The 22,164-nt window shown below is 42.5% G+C and overlaps 1 protein-coding gene and 1 long non-coding RNA gene across 4 annotated transcripts in view; both read right to left on the bottom strand.

Annotated features, from left to right (window-relative positions):
• The window catches only part of LOC132119423 (uncharacterized), a 233,911-nt gene extending 219,537 nt beyond the window's left edge, over window positions 1-14,374 (bottom strand). Inside the window, exons 1-3 of one of the 3 annotated variants that reach the window (XM_059529360.1) lie at window positions 14,054-14,373; window positions 13,831-13,950; window positions 13,640-13,758 (exon numbers count right to left, since the gene is read on the bottom strand). In XM_059529360.1, coding sequence (XP_059385343.1) covers window positions 13,640-13,758; window positions 13,831-13,950; window positions 14,054-14,291 — 477 coding nt within the window. In that variant the 5' untranslated portion in view covers window positions 14,292-14,373. Of the gene's footprint in view, window positions 1-13,639; window positions 13,759-13,830; window positions 13,951-14,053 lie in introns of all 3 variants that reach the window. The other 2 variants (XM_059529362.1, XM_059529365.1) reach the window with 2 other exon arrangements.
• Window positions 12,394-13,336, bottom strand: LOC132119425 (uncharacterized). Its single transcript, XR_009426155.1, has 2 exons — window positions 13,206-13,336; window positions 12,394-13,122 (listed from the first exon to the last, which is right to left on the bottom strand). It is a non-coding gene; the product is annotated as an uncharacterized LOC132119425 (long non-coding RNA).
• Window positions 14,375-22,164: the final 7,790 nt, after the last annotated feature.

Here is a 22,164-nt window from a genome sequence, read left to right as displayed (position 1 = left end):
TGCCCCAATAAGCCTGCAAAAGGCTCTCCAGAACTGGGACGAGAACTGGGGACCTCGGTCAGAGACAATGTCCAGGGGAATACCAAATATGCGGAAGACATGGTTCATGAGGAGCTCCGCAGTCTCCTTGGCTGAAGGCAGCTTGGGCAGGGGAATGAACCGAGCCGCTTTGGAGAACCAGTCTACAACCACCAGGATGACTGTATTGCCTTTGGATGGTGGAAGCCCGGTAACAAAGTCCAGAGAGAGATGTGACCATGGCCTGCGGGGAATAGGTAAGGGGCGGAGCAGTCCCTGAGGTCGCTGATGTGCAGACTTTCCTTGGTTGCATACAGAGCAAGCCTCCACATAGACTTTAACATCCTTCTTGATGGATGGCCACCAAAACCACCGCTGGAGAAAGTCAAGGGTGCGGGCACTTCCTGGATGGCAAGTCAAGGGAGACTCATGAGCCCACTGCAAGACCCGGGATCGGGCAGCTTGAGGAACGAACAGGCGTCCAGGTGGACCACCACCTGGATCAGGCTCATGGGCAAGGGCCTCTCGCACCACTCTTTCCAGTTCCCACTGAAGGGGCGCAACGATACTAGACTTCGGAATTATTGGTGTCAAAGGCTTCTCTTGTGTCTCAGGAGAGTAGGCTCAAGACAGGGCATCTGGCTTGACGTTCTTGGTGCCAGGTCTGTAAGATAGGAGAAACTGGAATCGATTAAAAATCAGTGACCACCTAGCTTGCCGAGGATTCAATCGCTTAGCCTGCTGGAGATACTCCAGGTTCTTGTGGTCCGTGAGAACCTGGAAAGGGTGCTGGGCCCCCTCGAGCCAGTGGCGCCACTCCTCCAAGGCCAGTTTTACTACGAGCAACTCACAATCCCCCACGTGGTAGTTGCGCTCGGCATCCGACAGGCGACGAGACATGAAGGCGCAAGGGTGTAATTTTCCATCGTCACCTCTCTGCGACAGGATGGCCCCAACCCCCACCTCTGAGGCATCCACCTCCACCACAAAATGTCTGTCTGGGTCAGGGATCAGAAGAATAGGAGCGGAAGTGAAGCGGCGCTTGAGATCTTCGAAGGCCCCCACAGCCTCCGGACCCCACTGAACCTTGGTTCCTCCTCCCTTAGTAAGTGCTGTCAAGGGAGCCACAACAGAGCTGAAATTCTTAATGAATTTTCTATAGAAGTTTGCGAAGCCAATGAAACGTTGTACCTCCTTGACATTCGTAGGTATGGGCCAGTTGTGGATCGCCTCTACCTTCTTAGGGTCCATTTCCAGGTGGCCAGGAGTGACAATGAATCCGAGAAACTGAGCCTGGGTAACAAGAAATTGTCACTTCTCTGGCTTTACGTAGAGGTGATTGTCAAGGAGTCTCTGGAGAACCCTGCTAACATGCCCCTCATGCTCCTCCAGTGACTTGAAAATGAGAATATCGTCAAGGTATACAAAGACGAATTGATTAAGAAGGTCCCGGAGGACATAATTAATTAGAGCTTGGAATACTGCGGGGGCATTGGTGAGTCCGAACGGCATTACGAGATACTCATAGTGGCCTGTGGGGGTGTTGAAGGCAGTCTTCCATTCGTCTCCCTGCCGGATCCGCACAAGATGGTAAGCATTGCGGAGATCCAGTTTAGTGAAAACAGAGGCTCCTTGAAGCAGTTCAAAGGCTGTGGCCATGAGAGGTAGGGGGTATCGATTATGAACTGTGATCTTGTTGAGGCCCCGGTAATCAATACAAGGCCTAAGACCCCCGTCTTTCTTCTGAACAAAGAAGAAACCTGCCCCAGCTGGGGAGGTTGAGGCATGGATGATAGCGGCTGCCAAGGACTCTTTAATGTAGAGATCCATAGCTGAGTGCTCTGGGGGAGACAAGGAGAAAATCCGACCCCTGGGAGGGCAAGAGCCAGGGAGTAATTCAATAGCACAGTCGTAAGCGCGGTGAGGTGGTAAGGAGGTGGCCCGGGACTTGCTGAACACTGCCTTAAACTTATGATAAACTCTGGGGACTCGAGACAGGTCGATAGACTCTTGAAACTCAGGACAAGGGGCTGGGGAACTCTGAAGTTGGCAGGAGAGTTGGCAAGTAGGACCCCAGCTTAGGATAGTGCCAGTGGGCCAGTCGATATGGGGATTATGTCTGCACAGCCAAGGGTGACCCAGGATAACAGGGTACTCAGGGGAGTCAATAAGATAGAGGGTCTCCTCCTGCTGGTGTTGAAAGATGGTAAGTCGCAGGGATTGGGTGGCCTCTGTTACTTTGCCCGGTTCCAGAGGTCTGCCATCCAAAGCAGTAACTGCCTGGGGGTGAGGAAGAAGTTGGGTAGGTATATTAAGTTTCTTCGCCAAGGTTAGGTCTAGAAAGTCGCCTGCGGCCCCAGAATCAATCATAGCCTGGACCTGATGCTGGTGGCCCTCCCAGGACAATGTAACTGGAACTGCTAGGACGATATTAGCAGGAGGAGCTCTAATTTTCCCCATCCCAGCCCTCCTGTTGCTGTATGGGGACAGGTGTTTCCCAAGAGCTCGGGGCAAGAGGAACGGAAGTGGCCGGAAGCACCACAGTAGAGGCAACGACGCTCCCTCATGCGACGTTCCCTCTCGTTTGGAGAAAGCCTGGAACGGCCCAATTGCATTTCCTCTGGGGAATCATGGAGCTGTTCAGGAACTGGGGAATTTCTGGAGGAAGGAGCACAAACTGGAGAACCGAACCTCCTCAGAGGAACTTGGGACTGAGACTCCTTGCGACGGGCAGTCCTACGCTCTCTCAGGCGATTGTCTAGGCGGATGGCCATTGCTATGAGGGACTCAAGATCTTCAGGCGTTTCTCGAGTGGCTAACTCATCTTGAAGGGGCTCAGACAACCCTCCCTGAAAGCAGACCCTCAGTGCCTCATCGTTCCATCCACTTTTTGCAGCTATGGTCCGAAACTCAATGGCAAAATCTGCAGTGCTTCGGGGACCCTGACGGAGAGTGAGTAGGTGCTTAGAAGCCTCCCGACCACTGACAGGATGATCAAACACTCACTTGAACTCTTCCACGAATGCCATGTAAGACCTACAACAGGCGTCCTGGGATTGCCACACTGCTGAGGCCCAAGAGAGTGCTTTGTCTGAGAGAAGGGTGATAATGTAAGCAATCCGTGGGGAAGCTTAATGGTTGGAGCTCGAAAGTGAGAGAGCACTGGGTGAGGAAACCCTGGCAGGAACTGGGATCTCCAGCAAAGGGCTTAGGAGTCGGGGTTCTGCCACAGGAGAAGGCCTGACGCTACTCGGAGGTGATGAACCCAGGAGACGTTCAAATAGCCAGGGGTTGATGTGAATGTTTAGTCATTAGCTCTTCCTGTCGGCTGAGAACGGCTTCGTGGCACTGAAAGGATGCCTCATGTTGAGCAATCACTGCCAATAGGTCCTTGGAACTGAGTGTTTCTGGGTCCATGAGTGACTTGGTTTTTCTGTCACGAGCCGGGCTAGAACTCGGGTCTCTGGTGTGGTGGTTGAGAGATCTGCCACTAGGCCACAGAGGCTGAGGTGTTGGTCCCAATTGAAATACTCAAGGCACTACTCCAAGCAATATTGGTTTATTAGAAAAAAAAGGACTTTGCAAGCCAAAAAAAAATCCAACAAAAGTTCTTCTCAGACAGAGGAATTAATAACAAGAGAGATAATGGGAAAACAAAACCACAAGAGAAAATAAAAACTCCACGAGGGGAGAAAACAAAACTAGAGCATGTGAACAATCAAATAACTAGGAACACCTTACTTGAGGAAGCTTGGAAGGACTTGGAAGGACTTGTAAATACCGAGCTGGTAGCACGCAGCCTGGACTCAAAAACCAAGTGTCAAACAAAGGGAAAGACTCAGCTAAAATACTCTAAGAGAAACACGGCACAGAATCAGAATCAGAATCAGAATGAGCTTTATTGCCAGGTATGTTTACACATACGAGGAATTTGTTTTCGTGACAGAAGCTCCGCAGTACAACAGAATGACAGCGACAGAACATAAAACACATAATAAAAGAATATAAAAATACAAAAAATACAAATAAGTAGACAAGGAATGACAATATACAAATTGACAGTTGTAGGCAGGTATATTACAAAAATGCAGTTATGTATGTACATGTATATTATGTGCAAAATTTAAGTGTATACTAAGTATGTGTGTTAGATAAATTAAGTGTATGTGTATATAAATATAAAGTGTAGTGTGTTCAGTGTGTATCAGCTGTTCATAAGATGGATTGCCTGAGGGAAGAAACTATTCCTGTGTCTGGTCGTTCTGGTGCTCAGTGCTCTGTAGCGTCGGCCAGATGGCAACAGTTCAAAGAGGGAGTGTGCTGGATGTGAGGAGTCCAGAGTGATTTTAACAGCCCTTTTGCTCACTCTGGAGAAGTACAGTTCTTGAATAGATGGGAGAGTTGAACCGATGATTCGCTCAGCAGTCCGGACTACCCTCTGTAGTCTTCTGAGGTCCGATTTAGAAGCTGAGCTGAACCAGACAGTTACTGAAGTGCAGAGGATGGATTCGATGATGGTGGAGTAGAACTGTTTCAGCAGATCCTGTGGCAGGTTAAACCTCCTCAGCTGGCAAAGGAAGTACAACCTCTGCTGGGCCTTTTTCACAATGGAGTCAATGTGAATGTCCCACTTCAGGTCCTGAGAGATAGTGGTGCCCAGGAACCTGAATGACTCCACTGCAGTCACAGTGCTGTTCATGATGGTGAGTGCGGGGAGTGCAGGGGGGTTTCTCCTGAAGTCCACAGTCATCTCCACTGTTTTGAGCGTGTTAAGCTCCAGGTTGTTGAGAGTGCACCAGACAGCCAGCTCTTTAACCTCCTGCCTGTAAGCAGACTCGTCACCGTCCTGAATGAGGACGATGAGTGTGGTGTCATCTGCAAACTTCAGGAGCTTGACAGAGGGGTCCTTAGATGTGCAGTCATTAGTGTACAGGGAGAAGAGCAGTGGGGAGAGAACACAGCCCTGGGGAGCTCCGGTGCTGATTGTACGGGTGCTGGATGTGTATTTTCCCAGCCTCACTAGCTGCTGCCTGTCAGGAAGCTGTTGATCCACTGACAGACGGAGGTGGGCACGGAGAGCTGAGTAGTTTGGGCAGGAGGAGGTTTGGCATGATCGTATTAAAAGCCGAGCTGAAGTCCACAAACAGGATCCTCACATAGGTCCCCGGTCTGTCTAGGTGTTGCAGAACATAATGCAGTCCAATGTTTACTGCATCGTCCACAGACCTGTTTGCTCTGTAGGCAAACTGAAGAGGATCTAGCAAGGGTCCAGTGATGTCCTTCAGGTGGGCCAGCACCAGTTTTTCAAATGACTTCATCACTACGGATGTTAAAGCCATAGGCCTGTAGTCATTTAGTCCTGTAATTTTGGATTTCTTTGGGATGGGGATGATGGTGGAGCATTTGAAGCATGAAGGGACTTCGCACAGCTCCAGCGATCTGTTGAAGATCTTTGTGAAGATGGGGGCCAGCTGGTCAGCACAGGATTTCAGACAGGCTGGTGTAACACAATCTGGGCCTGGTGCTTTTTTCCTTTTCTGCTTCCGGAAGACCTGGTGCACCGCATCCTCGCTGATCTGTATTGCAGGTGTGGGGGAGAGGGGGGATGCAGGAGGTGTGCTTGATTGGAGAGGTGATCAGGATGGGTTGCAGGAGCTGTGAATGGTGTGAACGGTTGTTTGGAGAGGCATTCAGGGTTGGTTGCAGGAGTTGTTATTGGTGTGAATGGTTGTGTGGGGAGGTGTTCAGGGCAGGTGATGGGTGTTCTTTCAAACCTGCAGTAAAACTCGTTCAGATCGTCTGCCAGTCGTTGATTCTCCACAGTGCTGGGGGGTGGTGTCTTGTAATTGGACACCAGGTGACCTGGATAACGCTAACAAGAGTAGACAAAGAAGAACTAAGACAGAAGGGAACACAGGGGACCTCTAGAGGCACGGAGACAAACTACAGGAGGTCAAATGCTGACATACTTACAGTATTATAGTTTGTAGTTTACAGCAACATGTACCGTATGTATAAAAGTGTTTTATAGATTCTGGTAAATATAGTAGCTCATCCAGGTATTTGATGCATACAGAAAATGTGCACACTATGCACAGCTTACATACTGGATACTGCAGAAATAGTAAGGGTAGTATGATAGTATTGCATTTTGGACACAGCAACTGGTTGCTTCTCAGTTCCTTAACAAGATAAGCAAGATGGCATTGCGGATGGCAGCCACAGTTTCTAGCTCCTTGTTACTTGTACTTTTCTTTCTGTCATATTTTAAGTAACTTTTTTTTTTTATCAGCTTTACTAGAAAGGAACTACTATAAATCAGAAATAGCACACCAAACAACTTATCCCCAATTTTTGAGATATCCAGAAGACAATTTACTGGACATTCTAATCAGTAGAGCTGTGTTCCTATACAAACGCTCCAAGTCATTCCGACAGCATGGTTTTAGGATGCCACTGCTGTGCATTCTTGGCGATTTTTTGCTCCCTAGCAAAAACATCAGACAAAGTATAATTTCTCACCTGCTCAGACAAGGACTTTTTAAAATCTGCCATGCTTTGCTTCATGGAAACCTGGTTTACCACCAGGGACAGCAATATACTGGACTGGGTTTTAAAGGATGCATATCACTCTGTCCCCTGAGCAGCTATGGGACACTCTCATCACTGTTTGGTCCATCTTCTATCAGCCTACAAGCAGAAACTTAAATCTGCTAAGCCTGTATTGATATCTTTAAAAAGATGGACTAATGAAGCAGAATGAGATTTAAAAACCTGCTCTGACTGCACTGATTGGAGTGTTTTGAAGCTGCAAACACTGATTTGGAAGAGCTCACTGACACCATGACATCCTACATCAGTTTCTGTGAGGACAAGTGTGTTCCCACCAGGACCTATTTAACATTTAACAATGACAAATCTTGTTTTAGTGCATAACTCAAATAGCTTCACCAGGCCAAAGAGGACGCCTACAGGAGTGGGGACAAAGCCTTGTACACATTGGCCAAATACACACTGAACAGGGAGATAAACATAGCTAAGAGAAGCTACTCTGAAAAGTTGAAAAACACCGTTTTCAAGCAATGACCCTGTATTAGTGTTGAAGTGCGTGAAAGCCATCAGCAGCTACAATAACTCATCTCTCATGTTTGAAAAGCCTGGTCTCACACCCACACAATGCTTCTCAGCCTGCACTCGAAAACGAGTCAGTCTTTTGTTCGTTATCTGGCTCGGCTCGGTGTTCATCTTCAGTTCTCTCTTCACAGCAGTTCAGTCAGTGTACTGTTTGAGTAAATGAATAACTCCGGGATATTGGTTTGTTTTAATTCAGAGGGAGTGTCAGCCACATTAAAAAAGTTAACAGCTTAAGTAATTTGTGGATTAATGCGTATTGGAGACGTGAACCGTTTAAAACGATTCAGTTCGATTTGGTGAACTGGTTCAAAAAGATCCGGTTACATCGAATGATTCGTTCGCGAACCGGATATCACAAACTGCTTTGTTTTGAACTCTCTCACAACAGACACGGAAGAGAAGACAATGCTGAATAAAGTCATAGTTTTTGCTATTTTTGGACCAAAATGTATTTTCGATGCTTCAAAAAATTCTAACTGACCCTCTGATGTCACATGGACTACTTTGATGATGTTTTTCTTACCTTTCTGGACATGGACAGTAGGGCTGTCAACGAATATTCTAAATTCGAATATGTATTCGAATAGTTTTAAAAAAACGAATTTCGAAGGTGAAAATTAATATTCGAATAAATAAAAAAATGTGGAAAAAAAGGCCCGCGGTAGTAGAGGCGTGGCTGTCTGCTTTGCGAGTGGGCGCGCTAGCACGCCTGAGGGTTCAGGGACAGGTCACAGGAGTCGCACTGTCTGGCACAGCATCACTGCTGAAAGTTGACACATCTTCATGGAAGATGGCAGCAAGTGCAGAGCCCAACTCGACCGCAACAGAGAAAATTAGGTAAAATTGTTGACCCGCGAGAAGTTGTATGCAAGCTAAGATACAGTTAGCATAGCATTCGACCACTAGCAACATGAGGTCACATCTCAAAAATGTGCACCCAAATGAGCATGGCATAATGTGTGGAACTCCAGTTAAACAGTCACGTCTTGACACTTAACGTTACTTTGCATCGCCCGCCACAAGCTCTTTGTCTGCAACACGACAAGAGGCCATAACGGATAAAATAATTTCGTTCATTTGTAAGGACATGAGACCGATCAGTATCGCGGATGGGGCACGCTTCGGGGAGTTCTGTCAAGCAACGGATCCGAGGTTTGATTATTTATCGTTTCATGTCAAGGAAAAGTTCCATGTTTACCACAGCACAGCTCGCTCGGAGCATTCAATGTCAGTTCTATATGCTGTAAAACTTCAATTAATATTAATAATATTTGTTTAAATTACTGAATGAAGCCTGCTATATTTGGGACAACAGTCGCAACCTTAAATTGCTTGCACAAAAATGTGTTTGTTCATTTAAACCATTATGCGCAGAGAACGTGAGGGTGAGAGAGCGTGAGGTCTGCAGTCTTGGCCATTAGTTGATTTCCTTGTTTTTGTGTAGGTAATACGTTGTCATATATGTTTAAACTTAAATAGACTATCTATACAAGTAGTTATGTCTCTTTGTATTATTTTTGCCTGTTATTGACGTAATGCGCGTCATTGACAACATGCGCAACAGATGTTCGAATAGTTCGAATATTCGTGTATTTTTTAGAGGGAATATTCGAACGTCAATTTTGAGCAATTTTGACAGCCCTAATGGACAGTGTACTGTGCACACAGTTTCAATGGAGGGACTGAGAGCTCTCAGACTAAATCTAAAATATCTTTAACTGTGTTCCGAAGATAAACGGAGGTCTCACGGGTTTGGAACGTTTTGCTTAAACATATGTGGTCATGAAATCATTTGAGCGACTGGTGTTGGCCTACTTGAAGGACATGGCAAACAGTTCTGTGGATGATAGCGTCAACATGGGTCTTCACTACATCTGATCCAATCTCTGGAGATGATAGTGGACTTCAGGAGAACCCCCCCGCCCCCCCCTCTGCTCTCCCCCCACTCACCATCAGGGACAGCACTGTGGATGCAGTGGAGTCATTCAGGTTCATGGGCACCACAATTTTACAGGATCTGAAGTGGGACCCCTTACATTGACTATTGTAAAGAAGGCCTAGCAGAGATTGTAAATCCTTAGCCAACTGAAAAAGTCCAACCTGCCACAGTGATAGATAACACTGTTTTTCTCTGCTGCTATTGAGTTGGTTCACTGTTCTTTTATAAATGTCTGGTTTGGGTCAGCCAGCCAATCATATATAAGAAGACTGCAATGGACTGTCAGGACCTGTTTGCACGTATCCCCTCAGGCAGATGCTACAGATCTCTGTGCACTAGAACATTTAGGCATAAAAAAACTATTTTCCCCCATGCTATCACCGTCTAAAACAGCTAACGCAGAAACAATTAGTTGTTTTCTGTAATTCATATCTCCATTTCCAGCAATTGTCTGCCATTAAGGTATTATGTAAATACAAATGCATATTTTTATTTATAGAACTGTACAGCAAATAATGTGCAAATTTGTACATACATCTTCTGTTCCAAATTTGATCTTTCTGTTCTCATGTCAATAATGTATTTATGAACCAAGAGCTCATAAAAAAAAATAAATAAAAAAAAAACACTTGGCGAATAAATCTAATTCGGATTCTGAAATTGTTTCTTCCTCATTTGTTTGCCCCATCATCCAGCCTGTGAACCAGAAACAGATCAAAGCCATCTTGATGGACTTTTCAGTTCTCTAATTGCACTGTGAGGATGTAAATAATGAAGAGTGAGGAAGTTTTAAATAAAACACGCATTAAGTATTACAACTGAAGTGGACAGCAGATGACAACCCCTACCACAAAATATGTGGAAAGCTTCATTTGGATTTGATCAGGCTTTGTGGACAAAGGATGCCCTTTGTCTTCAGATAAAACAACACTACCTCTTGTGGACAGAGGGGCAGCATTAACATACAGTAACCCCAGTTCAGGAAGAGTGTTTTGGTGTGGTGGGCAGGAAGCAGGCGGCAAGGAAGTCGACCGGAAGTTGAAGTCGGCCGCGTGCCGCCATCTTGTAGCAGAACTTCACTTGCGTTAGCATTCCCATTGACTCCCATTCATTTTGGCGTCACTTTGACAGCGAATAACTTTACATCTGAGGCGTTTAAAGACTCCGTTTGTCCATTATTTATTTCTAAAGATACACGACAATGTATAAAGGGCTCCATTACTTTCTATGTTACATTATGGCCCCGTAGAAACAGTTTTTGTAAAAAAATAGGCTAACGATTGCGTCATAACCACTCGACTCTCTGTCGCATTACCGTACAGACAGGAGGAGAAGCTCGCAGGCAATTAACTTAATATGGCATACTGGCGTTACATTTTAAAATACTATACAAAATAATTAATCAGAATACTTACTCCTGCTCACTCAGGCCAAAGAACTCCCCGCTCAAGCTCGCCGTTTCTGCAAGATTAACGATGGCAGTTTGCACGCACATCCACTAGAAGATTTACATCTGTCAGACAGGTTGCTGACGTCATCAAGCTTAGTTTGAGTCTGCGCATCAGAAACGGAAGTGCTAAAAAACGCTAAAAATGGGCTTCACTTGTCTCAATTGAGTTCCAATGGGGTCGCTGTGTCCATTTCTTTTACTGTCTATGGCAGGAAGAGGACTTCAGTATTCCATTGATCATAGACTGATCCAATCACAAAGTGCTCTTTGACCTTGTGGATTCACAAAATGGACCCAAAATGTATTAAACTTTCTTCAAATCCATTTACAGAACTGTATATACGTAAGTGTTGTGTGTGATACAACATTGTATGCAACCTTACCTATTAAGGTATTTACCACATATTATTGCAAGGGTAAATGTTTGGCTTCTTCCATTGATGTTTGGACTTCATATTTTCAGAACAGAAGCTAGCTGTAGGTTTCCATCATGAATAAAAATAGAATAAAAATCCCTTAATTCACAAAAAAGTTTTTACGCTTGCTGGAGGTGGTTTTTGACTTGTGTGAAAAAGGGATAATGTGAATAAAAGGAGATGGAAACGCATTTGCTGAGTAAATTCCTCCATGAGCATCAAAACAGTCACGTCACTGTGCAATGGGACAGCAAGACCTGACCAGTGGATCAGTCTTGTTCCTCAGCATCTGAAATGTTATGGTAATTTTGAAATCAAAGTCTGTTATCAATGCATTTATGAATAATTGCCTCACAGAACCATTACACAACTGCATTCTTAAACAGTAACATCCACCTTGGAAATCAATGACCACATTTAATTTGTTTCATCTATTCGCTCTGAAGCGCAAATAATTTATTATATGGACCTATGAAAATTATAATATTCAGTGATTTATCCAACATTTCATATTGATATACTGGTGCATCTCAATAAATTAGAATATTGTGGAAAAGTTTAACTGTACAGCAAATCATGTGCACCATTCTAGATGGTTAATGTGAGCCAAAATCACCACAATTAAAAGAACAAAAGACCTAACCTATTTCAGTCTATGTGCGCATAATTTAATAGTTTCACAATTTGAGTTGATTTACAGAAATAAATTAACTTTTCCACGTCATTCTGATTTATTGAGATGCACCTGTATAGCCTAGAGCCAGTTCTGGCAGGAAGTGACTATTTGGTTCTTTTTGACTAATTGGATGGAAACGGTGCTCTTTCGCAAATGTATAACTTAATCAGAAAATTGCTTGGGAAATTAATTTATTGGAGAACCCTTTTTAAGCTACGCAAATTGACCTCATACCGAAGGGGCCATACAATGGCCAATTAAAATACTGGATCTGAAAGATGCCAATTTGCAAATCTCTCCTTCTCAGGAAAGATTAAAAAGGTTCTCTTTAAGACCGTGCTAAGCAGTTGTTGCTTTGAGTGCCAAGTAACACATCTAATCTTGAAGTCACCACACATTGAGTACTTCCACAAAGTGAGGGCAGCTCTTTTTAATAATATTCCAATATACTGTTAAGTTCTACTTCAATTCCTCTATAGTCCTTCTCTGCATCATTCGTTCATCAGTAGAGCCAAGAAACAGAAGAGAGAATGCATTAATAAGTAAAAGGAAGCACACTACTGCTACAAAACACCACTGAGCATTGCTCAGGGGCTCACATCATTTCATGGCTTTGTTTGGAAGTATATATAGTGGTGAATTAGACCTTTCCACAGTTACAGGTTATGCAGAACTCCATGTTGAGTAAACTACTTGAGCAGCAATTGGGGGGACTTATTTTTGCCCAAACAGCAAGAGAAAGTCCACACAGAAACATTAATGAAGTCACAGCTTTATTAGCAATCTTCCAAACTGACACCATTTGTTCTGGTGTCAAGAGAAATACCACTTCAGAGTCCACTCATCTGCCCAGTCAAGTGGTCATCTACGAGAACTGTAGACTGAGGATAACAGTGCAGGGGAAGACAGAGATCTAGGGCTGCGGGCACCAGAGATTGGACCCTTAAGATATTGGGGCACTAAAGGGTATCTTGCAGTTGGAGCCACAAAAGACTTGACCGGTTGGCCATAGTACGGTGGGTACATTGGATAACCTGGATACTGGTGCTTAGACTGGTATGGGGCAGGTACAGTTGTTGCAGGAGTGGTCACTTCAACTCGGCTGTGGAAGCCATTTTTATAAGGAGGGAACTTTGGGTACCAGGGATATGGTGGTTGCGGTGCTGGGGGAGCAGCTGGGTCACCTTTAGAGTAAAAGGGATCAAATATTGGCATGGGATACTTGGGAGGGAACATGGGTTGCTGGAAAGGATATTGAAAATGTGGCAGTGGCAGTCGTAGGTGGCACAGTGGGAGGCAGGGTAGCAGGTGCCCCAGGATACCACCATGGCTTTCCAAAACGGAAAGGGTCAAACATCTGTTGCATGTCAGTTGGGTCATGGGCAGGTGTGGTTGGGGCCATGGTTGGGGCTACAGTTGGTGGTGTCAGAGGACAGGAAAGAGTCACTTCCCGGCCACCGTACAACAAAGGGAGTTGCCTTGCCGTATCCTGAGGAAGACAAAAAAAAAAAACCTTAATAAGGACCTTCAAACATGTAAACAAGTCATGCAAGTGCATCCAGTTATTCTTACCGTAGTTTCCCAACAGCTCCCGGTGAATGAGGCAGTGACAACCAGTGAACCAGCAGCAGTATTCTCAAATGTGAACGAGCATTGAGCGCATGTTAGGAGCAGAGGCTGCCATGATCCATCAACTAAAAAACATAGAAAGGGTCAAGCTCGTGGTTTTCAACTTGTATTGAAAAGCGAACTAAGAGACTTGCCTTTAACTTTAATATAATCTGCTCTGATGCCAAGTGTGACAATCATGCCAAAGGAGAGGCAGGACACGGTAGGGAGAAGAGGACCCACAGGGCAAGACATTTGCACTGGAGCACCCATTATAATGAGCGGCAGAACATAACTTCCTCCCTGTTAGATTGAGAAGTTAAAGCCTTCAAAAACTCATGAGGCATCATGCAGCCAGAACAGAGATAGCACTTGCTACCTTTATCATGCACACTAACCTGTTGTCTGACATGACAGCCCCGGTATGGAGCAACAAGAGAGACATCCCTGCGTGCCCGCTTCAGTGAGAAGCCACAGCTAGCTGGCATCTCAGACAGAGGCACTGGTGACTCCTCTCCTGATGGTTGGTGAAACTGGTTTAAAAAAAAAAAAAAAAAAAAAACCCACACAAAAAAAAAAAAAAACTCACCTCGGTCAATCAGAAAGTGTGGCATTCTCGGTCCTCGAATGTGCAAGATCATTGAATCATTGCTACATTGCACAGAAGAACCCAGGTGGCGCAGTTTAGTGCTGACAGAAGGAAGCCACACTTAAAAAAAAAAAAATATATATATATATATATAAAACATCAGTTAAGTTTGAGATCCCACTCAAAAAAATAAATAAATAAATGGTTAAGAATGTCAGATTACCTTCCTCATTTGACTGGTGCCCATCAGACATCGAATACCTCAACGCAGAGGTCTTCAAATTATTATAAGGTACTGTACCTTGGCCACCAATTAGAAGTTTACCAAAATGGACTGGGTTTTTAGAGATTGCACTATAAGCAACACCTACTTCAGAAAGCACCTCAGGATCCATCCTTAAAGAATAACTCAGTGACACCACAGGCATTGTGAAAAACAAGACACCCTTTGCCCAAGACATGACAATTTCTCAAGCAACAGCCAGAGAATTCATAGTCATCAAAAAAAAAAAACTTAACCCTACAGCTTGACAAACTCACTTGGCCATACTGTGCTATTTGTACTCACATTTCAATCACTCAGTGATATTGGATGACCAATCAAATCTGTTCATCAATCAGCTTGTTGTTTTCACCTGTGCCTCATTATGCTGAGAGTTATGCTGCCTTCGTGTGCTATCAGAAATATCCTATTTCCCACTTATGAATGCCTTGTTCAAATGCCTGCACTTGCGGTCTTTGCACTTGATCACTTGACTACTTAAATTATGCATTTCCTGTATTTGGCCCAAGTGTTTAAGTGAGCATAAAGACTAAAACAATTGCCTTGTCCAAATACTCACACTTGCAGTCTTTGCACTTGACTACTTAAATTACGTATTTCCTATATTTGGCCCAAGTGTTCAAGTAAGCATTAAGACCACAAGTGCGTCTACAACTTTTCATTACCTGGGGCCAGTACCATAAAGCTGGATTAGCTGGCTAGCCAGGTAAATTTCAGGTTAGTTTGCACCAATCCTGGGTTTTAGGTACCCCGTAATTGGCTTGGCTTTTAGCAGCATTCATTTCCATAGTAACTTACACTCCACGGCTAACCTGCTCCAGGGCAGGTTATGTTCTGGGTTAGAGAGCTCAAACTGAAGTTGGACCAATCAGATGTGAGAAAAGTGACACATGTCTGACTCAAAGTCACTCCCCCAGTTTATCTTGCTCCAAATTAAAGGTCACTAATGCACAAAAAAAATAATTGTATGATTTATATTATTATTATGATTCATATTATTATTATTATTTATCTATTACACACAAGCAATTTTAGTTTAACAGTTATTATAAATTGTTTATTTTAAATAAATATTAATGTATAAAGATCATGTAATATAAATAAGCGGTGGTATCAATAGATCGCACTATTTAAAAAATAAAAAATCTGACCTTACATGTTCGAGTCTCTATCACTATCTATTTTCAAATGTATGAACTAACTTAAAGGCACAATATGTAATTTTTCTGCTTTAAAAATAGCAGATATCACTATATCTATGTTATATTTTTTTTTTGTTGTGTACTTACATTATCCCGACAGTTTCCACGAACTTTAAAATCCGGAGAAAATTATAGTTTAATTAGAAGACACGGCGCGTTTCTTTATTTCCGTTTTGTCGCCCGTCTATGGCGTCATATAAACTTTGACCCCTCTAGTTTATCTAACTTCCTGCGGAACCGCCAAATACAAAGGTGAACAGAAGCAAAGACGAGACGAGGAAGAAAAAGTAGTAGCTAGCCTTGGTCGAGACTATTATATTTTATATTTATATTGTTTATATTCGTATTTATACCTCAATCAATAACTTAGTTATGGATCATGATTATGCTTTGCCTGCACGTTCTGTGAAGCGCAAACGTACGGGTGAAATAAATGTCCTGAGAAGGTTTTGGGACGAAGAAGAAACGAGACACGGGTAAATATTGGAGTTGCATTTCCAAGATAGAGAGAGCTTCGTGACAAGCTGAAACTACAGAGAGATGCTTGCATTCTAATAAACAGGTATGCATCCATTCAGCTAACTAACGTTATATCTATCCGTATATTTTGTGAAACGATGATGTCTTGTGTAAAACGCAGACGGACTAGCTCTCATGTAGAGTATAATGTAAATCTACATGTGTTCTATATCTAGCAGGATAAAGTAGCTTCAAAAGCAGTTCACTATCTTGTTCGATATCATAGTATAAACGTAGCCTAATTATAATTATTAACGAAAGGCAACCGTGTTTTTTTTTAACATATATTACTACTAGCTAGATGGAATATTGATTTGATAGGGGTCTGATAATTCATATATCTCTCCGTTCGAAAATACGTGATTGTCAAAATACTAAGGCTGGTGACACACTGGCTGCGTGGCGTCTCTGCTGCGTGCCAGAAGCGCGGCGCGCTGCTGCTGCTGCTGCAGGTGACATAGAGGGAGACCGCCGACAGACCAGGCTCTTGTCTTCATGACAACAATATCTATACTCCATGTTGAACATAAATATAAAGCCTACTGATAAAGGACACAGTCAACAGTATTGACGGCAAAATAGACTTATGTTTGACAGGTGCAATATTTGAAAATCGATAATTATTTAATTATTTTTAAAATTACATTTGTATCTGAATTTATGTCAACCTATAGACTTTCAAACATCAAAATGTCATGAATTAATATGTATTTGTGTACAAAATTACATATAAACATATTTTCCTATTATATTTTGCCTGGAAACGCTTCCAACACGCGTGCGTGTCGCGTGAAAAATAGGCGTCGGTTCTATTTCTAGCATGCACACGTTTTCCGCGCGGCTCGAGCCGCGCCTGAGACACGCGTCACACACAGGCAGTCTGCAAGCTCTAACCTATTAACATGGGAGCCGAATTAAAAACTGACACGCCACGCAGCTGAGACGCTTGCGCCACGCATCCAGTGTGTCGCCAGCCTCAGTTAAAATGAGTGAGGAATGTGGGGAGCGACAGAGCGCGTGTTCCAATGAACAACAACTCCCATGAGCCTAGGCTCTTTCCCGACGTCATCAAAGTACGTCTCATGTTATTGTTTTGATTGAGTGACCCCTGGTGGCCAAAAATTCCATACTGCACATTTAACAAGTTTCACTTGTCACTGCACTGATAGAGCAAGATAATTTATTTTATTTGTCCTCCTTCATTTTTCATATGACATTTAAATTTGTCATATTCTTTAATCTCTTAACGTTTAGCAAAACCTTTAACCTTTAGCCTTTAATCTTGCTGGATCTCTCGTGAGAGGTAAATCAAACTTGCTTTGTGTTGCAAGGCTTGTGAATGGTTTTTCGCCAGTGATGTCACACATTCATGTGCACGCGCTCCACAAACTCAGGATCAAAGCCTGAGTTGACAAAGATAGTTGATGATCAGCATCACGGTACCAACAAAGCCGGATTGGAGCGGTTTGGTTTTGTCAACTCAAAACTAACCCTGTAACTCTGAATTTGTTCAGCTACCATCATGGTACAGGCCCCTGATGGAACACACTTGAAGTGTTGTAAAAACGCAAGTGTTTACAGGGTTTTAATTTTTATTTTCAATACTTTACATTTTAAAATAAACGTTTAAATGTCTGTTCAGTAGTCCCTATAACAGACTCTTGGCAAAAAGTCTCGCAATTTATTTAAACAACATGATGCATGACGAGATACACCAAGCCTTAAATACCACGCCGGAGCGGTATTCGAGATTGTGTGGATTTAGTGTGTGTTAGAGGCCCTGCACTTTTTAAGATCTGGACAGTCTTGTGCACTTACTTCCTGTCGCTAGTGTCCAAGACTGCAAGTGTGGGTATTTGGACAAGGCGTATGTGTAAAACTTTTCATTACCTAATGGGACACACTTGTGCAAGTGTTTACATAACTTTATTTTAATTTTACTTTTTAAATACATTTTAAAATCAACTTCTAAATGTATGTTCAATATTTTAATTTGTGATGCTTCTAATTAAAGGGGTCATATGATGCAATTTCAGTTTTTCCTTTCTCTTTGGAGTATTACAAGCTCTTGGTGCATGAAGAAGATCTATAAAGTTGCAAAGACTAATCTTTATCAAAGTTAAGACTCTGCCATGCCCCCCTAAAATGGCTCATTCAAACAGGCCCACACATGTCTATGTCACTTTGTGGAAACATTTGCATATTTGCATAAGAAGGTGTGGTTTCAGGAACCGCAGTTAGTGTTGAAGCAGCCATGTCAGGGAGATGCTGTGTGTATCTAGGCGAAAGCAAAAGCACTTTATTTGGCCTTCCGAAAGTAGATGCATTTAGAAATCTTTAAGATTACAGGTGCATCTCAGTAAATTTGAATGTCATAGAAAAGTTAATTTATTTCAGTAATTCAACTCAAATTGTGAAACTCTTGCATTAAATAAATTAAATGCACACAGACTGAACTAGTCTTTGGTTATTTTAATTGTGATGATTTTGGCTCACATTTAACAAAAACCCACCAATTCACTATCTCAACATAAGACCTTCATAAGACCAATAAAAATATATATTTTTTGTGAATTGTTGGCCTTCTGGAAAGTATGTTAATTTACTGCTTGGTAGGGGCTCCTTTTGCTTTAATTACTGCCCCAATTCGGCGTGGCATGGAAGTAGTCAGTTTGTGGGACTGCTGAGGTGGTCTGGAAGCCCAGGTTTCTTTGACAGTGGCATTCAGCTCATCTGCATTTTTTGGTCTCTTTTTTCTCATTTTCCTCTTGACATTACCCCATAGATTCTCCATGGGCTTCAGGTGTGGTGAGTTTGTTGGCCTGTCAAGCACACCAGCACCATGGTACTTTAACAAATTTTTGGTGCTTTTTGCAGTGTGGGCAGGTGCCAAATCCTGTTGTAAAACAAAAATCTGCATTTTCAAAAAGTTGGTCAGCAGAAGGAAGCATATAGTGATCCAAAACTTCTTGGAAAACGGGTGCAGTGACTTTGGTTTCAAAAAACACATGGACCAACACCAGCAGATGACATTGCACCCCAAATCATCACAGGCTGTGGAAACTTAACACTGGACTTCAAGCAACTTGGGCTATGAGCTTCTTCGCCCTTCCTCCAGACTCTAGGACCTTGGTTTCCAAATGAAATACAAACCTTGCTGTAGCGTATCAGACCCGAATCAGACAAATTAAAGATTCGATCAGGACCATGGTTGAAACACGAGGAGCCGAATTCCTCAGAAAGGCAACAGGATGTGGTAAATCAATTCCTAGTGCAACAAGTCAGAAGCAAGTCCACTTACCAACCAACTCTTTCACAGAACAGCTTTCAACATTAACACCATTGGAACAATTAATGACAATTTCAATTCAGAAAAGAGATTGTAAAATTTGGGGCAAGTAATCAAGATTGATGGTCAAAGAGATGCCCAGCCTGACCATCAAATGTAAACCCATGAGAGTAAACAAGATCATTGGATTGACTTCCCCCCACCTAGCAGAACCAGACTGAAATTCCTAAGGGACCTTTTAACCTCTGGTCTCCACAGAACATCCTTGTCAAGGAATGGCAGATAGTCTTTTACAAATGTAGATGCACCAAAATGAACTCAAAAGGACTTCTAAAAGACTATCAGTCCATTGCATAAGTCCATATCATTTATGAAACCCACACATTTGACTATCATGTTTCTAATCAATTATTGAGTATGCCATCCAACATTCACAAAAGACAGTGACAGAAAGACAGAAGACTGTGAAACCATCTTAATAACTATTGAATAGTTTAAGGATTTATATTCATGTTTAGTATGTGTTTCAATCTGTTTGCTTGAAATGTTACTGACCATCAGTTATTTGTCAAATGTATCATATTCTTGTTATAAAAATCATGTCCAAAATTATACCCTCAAAGAGTGGGAAAATTCGGACCACGTGCTTGATAAGATAACATATGATTTATGATACCCCGAGCAAAGACAATATCTTATTGGTCAAGACAACATTTGAGGTGTGGCCAAAAGGCCAGTTTAAATACTCAGGACACCATCAAATTTGGCTTTTTAGCGTTTGCTTCTTAGCTTTTGCTATCAGTCATGCCGGCTGTTAGCTTGCTTGTAGCTTTTAGCTTTTGCTCCTAGCCATGCCTTTAGTCATCACTTTTAGCGTTCTTTGATTGCTGTTCCAGCATGCTTCGGCCTGCACGCCTGCTGCTACTTAGCCACGATGAGAAGAAACACCACCTAGTCTCGTCAAACTTTACTTCTGTTCTTTTACTTTAGTTTCTTTTCTTTTCTGTTTGAGAGTTTCGTGTTCTGAGTTAAGTTTTGTAACGTCATGTCTCTGAGTTTGACCTCGAGTGCCTGTTCATTGTCAGATGACGCCCAACCACAGTCTTCCCAAGACGTTACTTCAACGACTACTGAACTTCCAGCCAATCAGCAACCTCTGGAAACCCCCTTTTCAATAACAACAAAGGGAACCCCTTTACACAGGCAACATAAATAACTTACCTCCAGACTCTGTACTGGTGTATCTAATATAATTTTAACCTCATTGAGGAACTAAATGCGAGGGTTAATTAAGTGATTGATGGCTGTTCATGTCTATGCAATTTCACGTATTTCTGTAAACTTGGGATTCCATATTTCCATTCTCTTAAACTCATTCCCTAAATTTCTATCTTCCTGCAACTTGTGTGAATGTGTGAGTGAGTGTGCTTGTGTTAGATGTCTTAGATTTATCTAATAAAGCCTTATTCATATTGAAAAGAGAAGTATCTTGTGTTTTCTGCTTACAAGTTAATGTCTTCAACTGCCGATTTCACAAAGCCTTTATGTGCTAAAATTAGCTCCTAAATCTGTGAAATGTTAGTAGTGAAGAGGACTCCTAAGTCACTAAGAACAAATCTAAAATATCCTAAAATGGCTGTTGCCAGCAATCTACCTTGGAATATAAACATTTAAGATACATTTGACAATGATTTGATAATGAGCTTCTAAAAAGGTTATGAAGGTTATCCAAACTCCAAATTTTTTATTATATACTTAAAGGTTAAGCTTTCATGTTTTTTTGAAGCTTTGATTGTGTTTACAGTGTGCAATATAAAAAAACAGTATTTTTCACACAATTCACTTATCTGTATACCGCTGTTTTCACTGTCATAAAAACAGGCTGATGTCTTCCTTGTTCTATGAAGCCCCTCCTTCAGAAATACGTAACGAGTTCTGATTGTGCCAGCGGTTCCTGTGTTGTGATTCAACACCAGCTTAGCGCACGCTGCCCTCCTGGAAACGCGATTGGGCTAGTTTTGGACTAGTTTTGAGGAGCAAGTTGGCAGGATTTGTTTTGAAAACCTGGCAATCCTGATCTGAACGCACGTGCTGGTGGAGATGTACTTCTAATCACAGAACGCGTTATAGAAACTGTTAAACGCACCAACTTATTGCAATGTTAAGTGAGTGAAGTGACATTCAGCCAAGTATGGTGACCCATACTCAGAATTTGTGCTCTGCATTTAACCCATCCGAAATGCACACACACAGAGCAGTGAACACACACACACTAAACACACACACACACCGGTAAATGTATTTTATATAATAAAATACATTTACCGGTTGTGGTCCATAAACAACGCCTTCTCCAGAAAAGAGGGAACTGCTCCATCTTTCAAGAATAATCTTTGTGCGAATCCGGCATTAAACCGATTGAGATTGAGGAAGCTGTCCTCAGCAAAATGTGCTGCACATAGTTTTACATGTGGATTATCATTTTCGGGAAACGAGTTAAACATAAATTGTAACCATTGATCTCTAAGTACAGCGTCCCTGGGAAGCCCAAACAAAGGTGATTGGACTCTGAGATGAAAATAACAGCGTTGTTGACGACATGGCGACAAACGCAAACTCTTCCTCTTCTCCGTTGGAGCGCAACAAGACCACGGCCCCTTTTTTGTGTATTCCTGTGGGCGGAGGTTAGTCAAAAAACGGTTCTAGTGACGTCAGTACTGCAGGAAGTGGAGGGATGTAGTCCAAACTGGTCGTTCGATGTAGGCGAATTCTGTTAAATAAAATATCTCGCTTGGCATTGAACTTTGAGCTTTAGAAATTTACAGATATTATTTATACTCTAACAACAACATTACACACTAACTAAACTTTAAAACATGGGATAAAGTCTGAATAAAGTCTTAGTTTTTGTTATTTTTGGACCAAAATCTATTTTCGATGCTTCAAGAAATTCTAACTGACCCTCTGATGTCACATGGACTACTTTGATGATGTTTTTATTACCTTTGAACATGGACAGTATACAGTACATACACTTTCAA

This window comes from Carassius carassius, chromosome 38 (assembly GCF_963082965.1).
Source record: "Carassius carassius chromosome 38, fCarCar2.1, whole genome shotgun sequence".
Lineage (NCBI taxonomy): Eukaryota > Metazoa > Chordata > Actinopteri > Cypriniformes > Cyprinidae > Carassius > Carassius carassius.
This window is presented reverse-complemented; position numbering and strand designations above follow the sequence as displayed.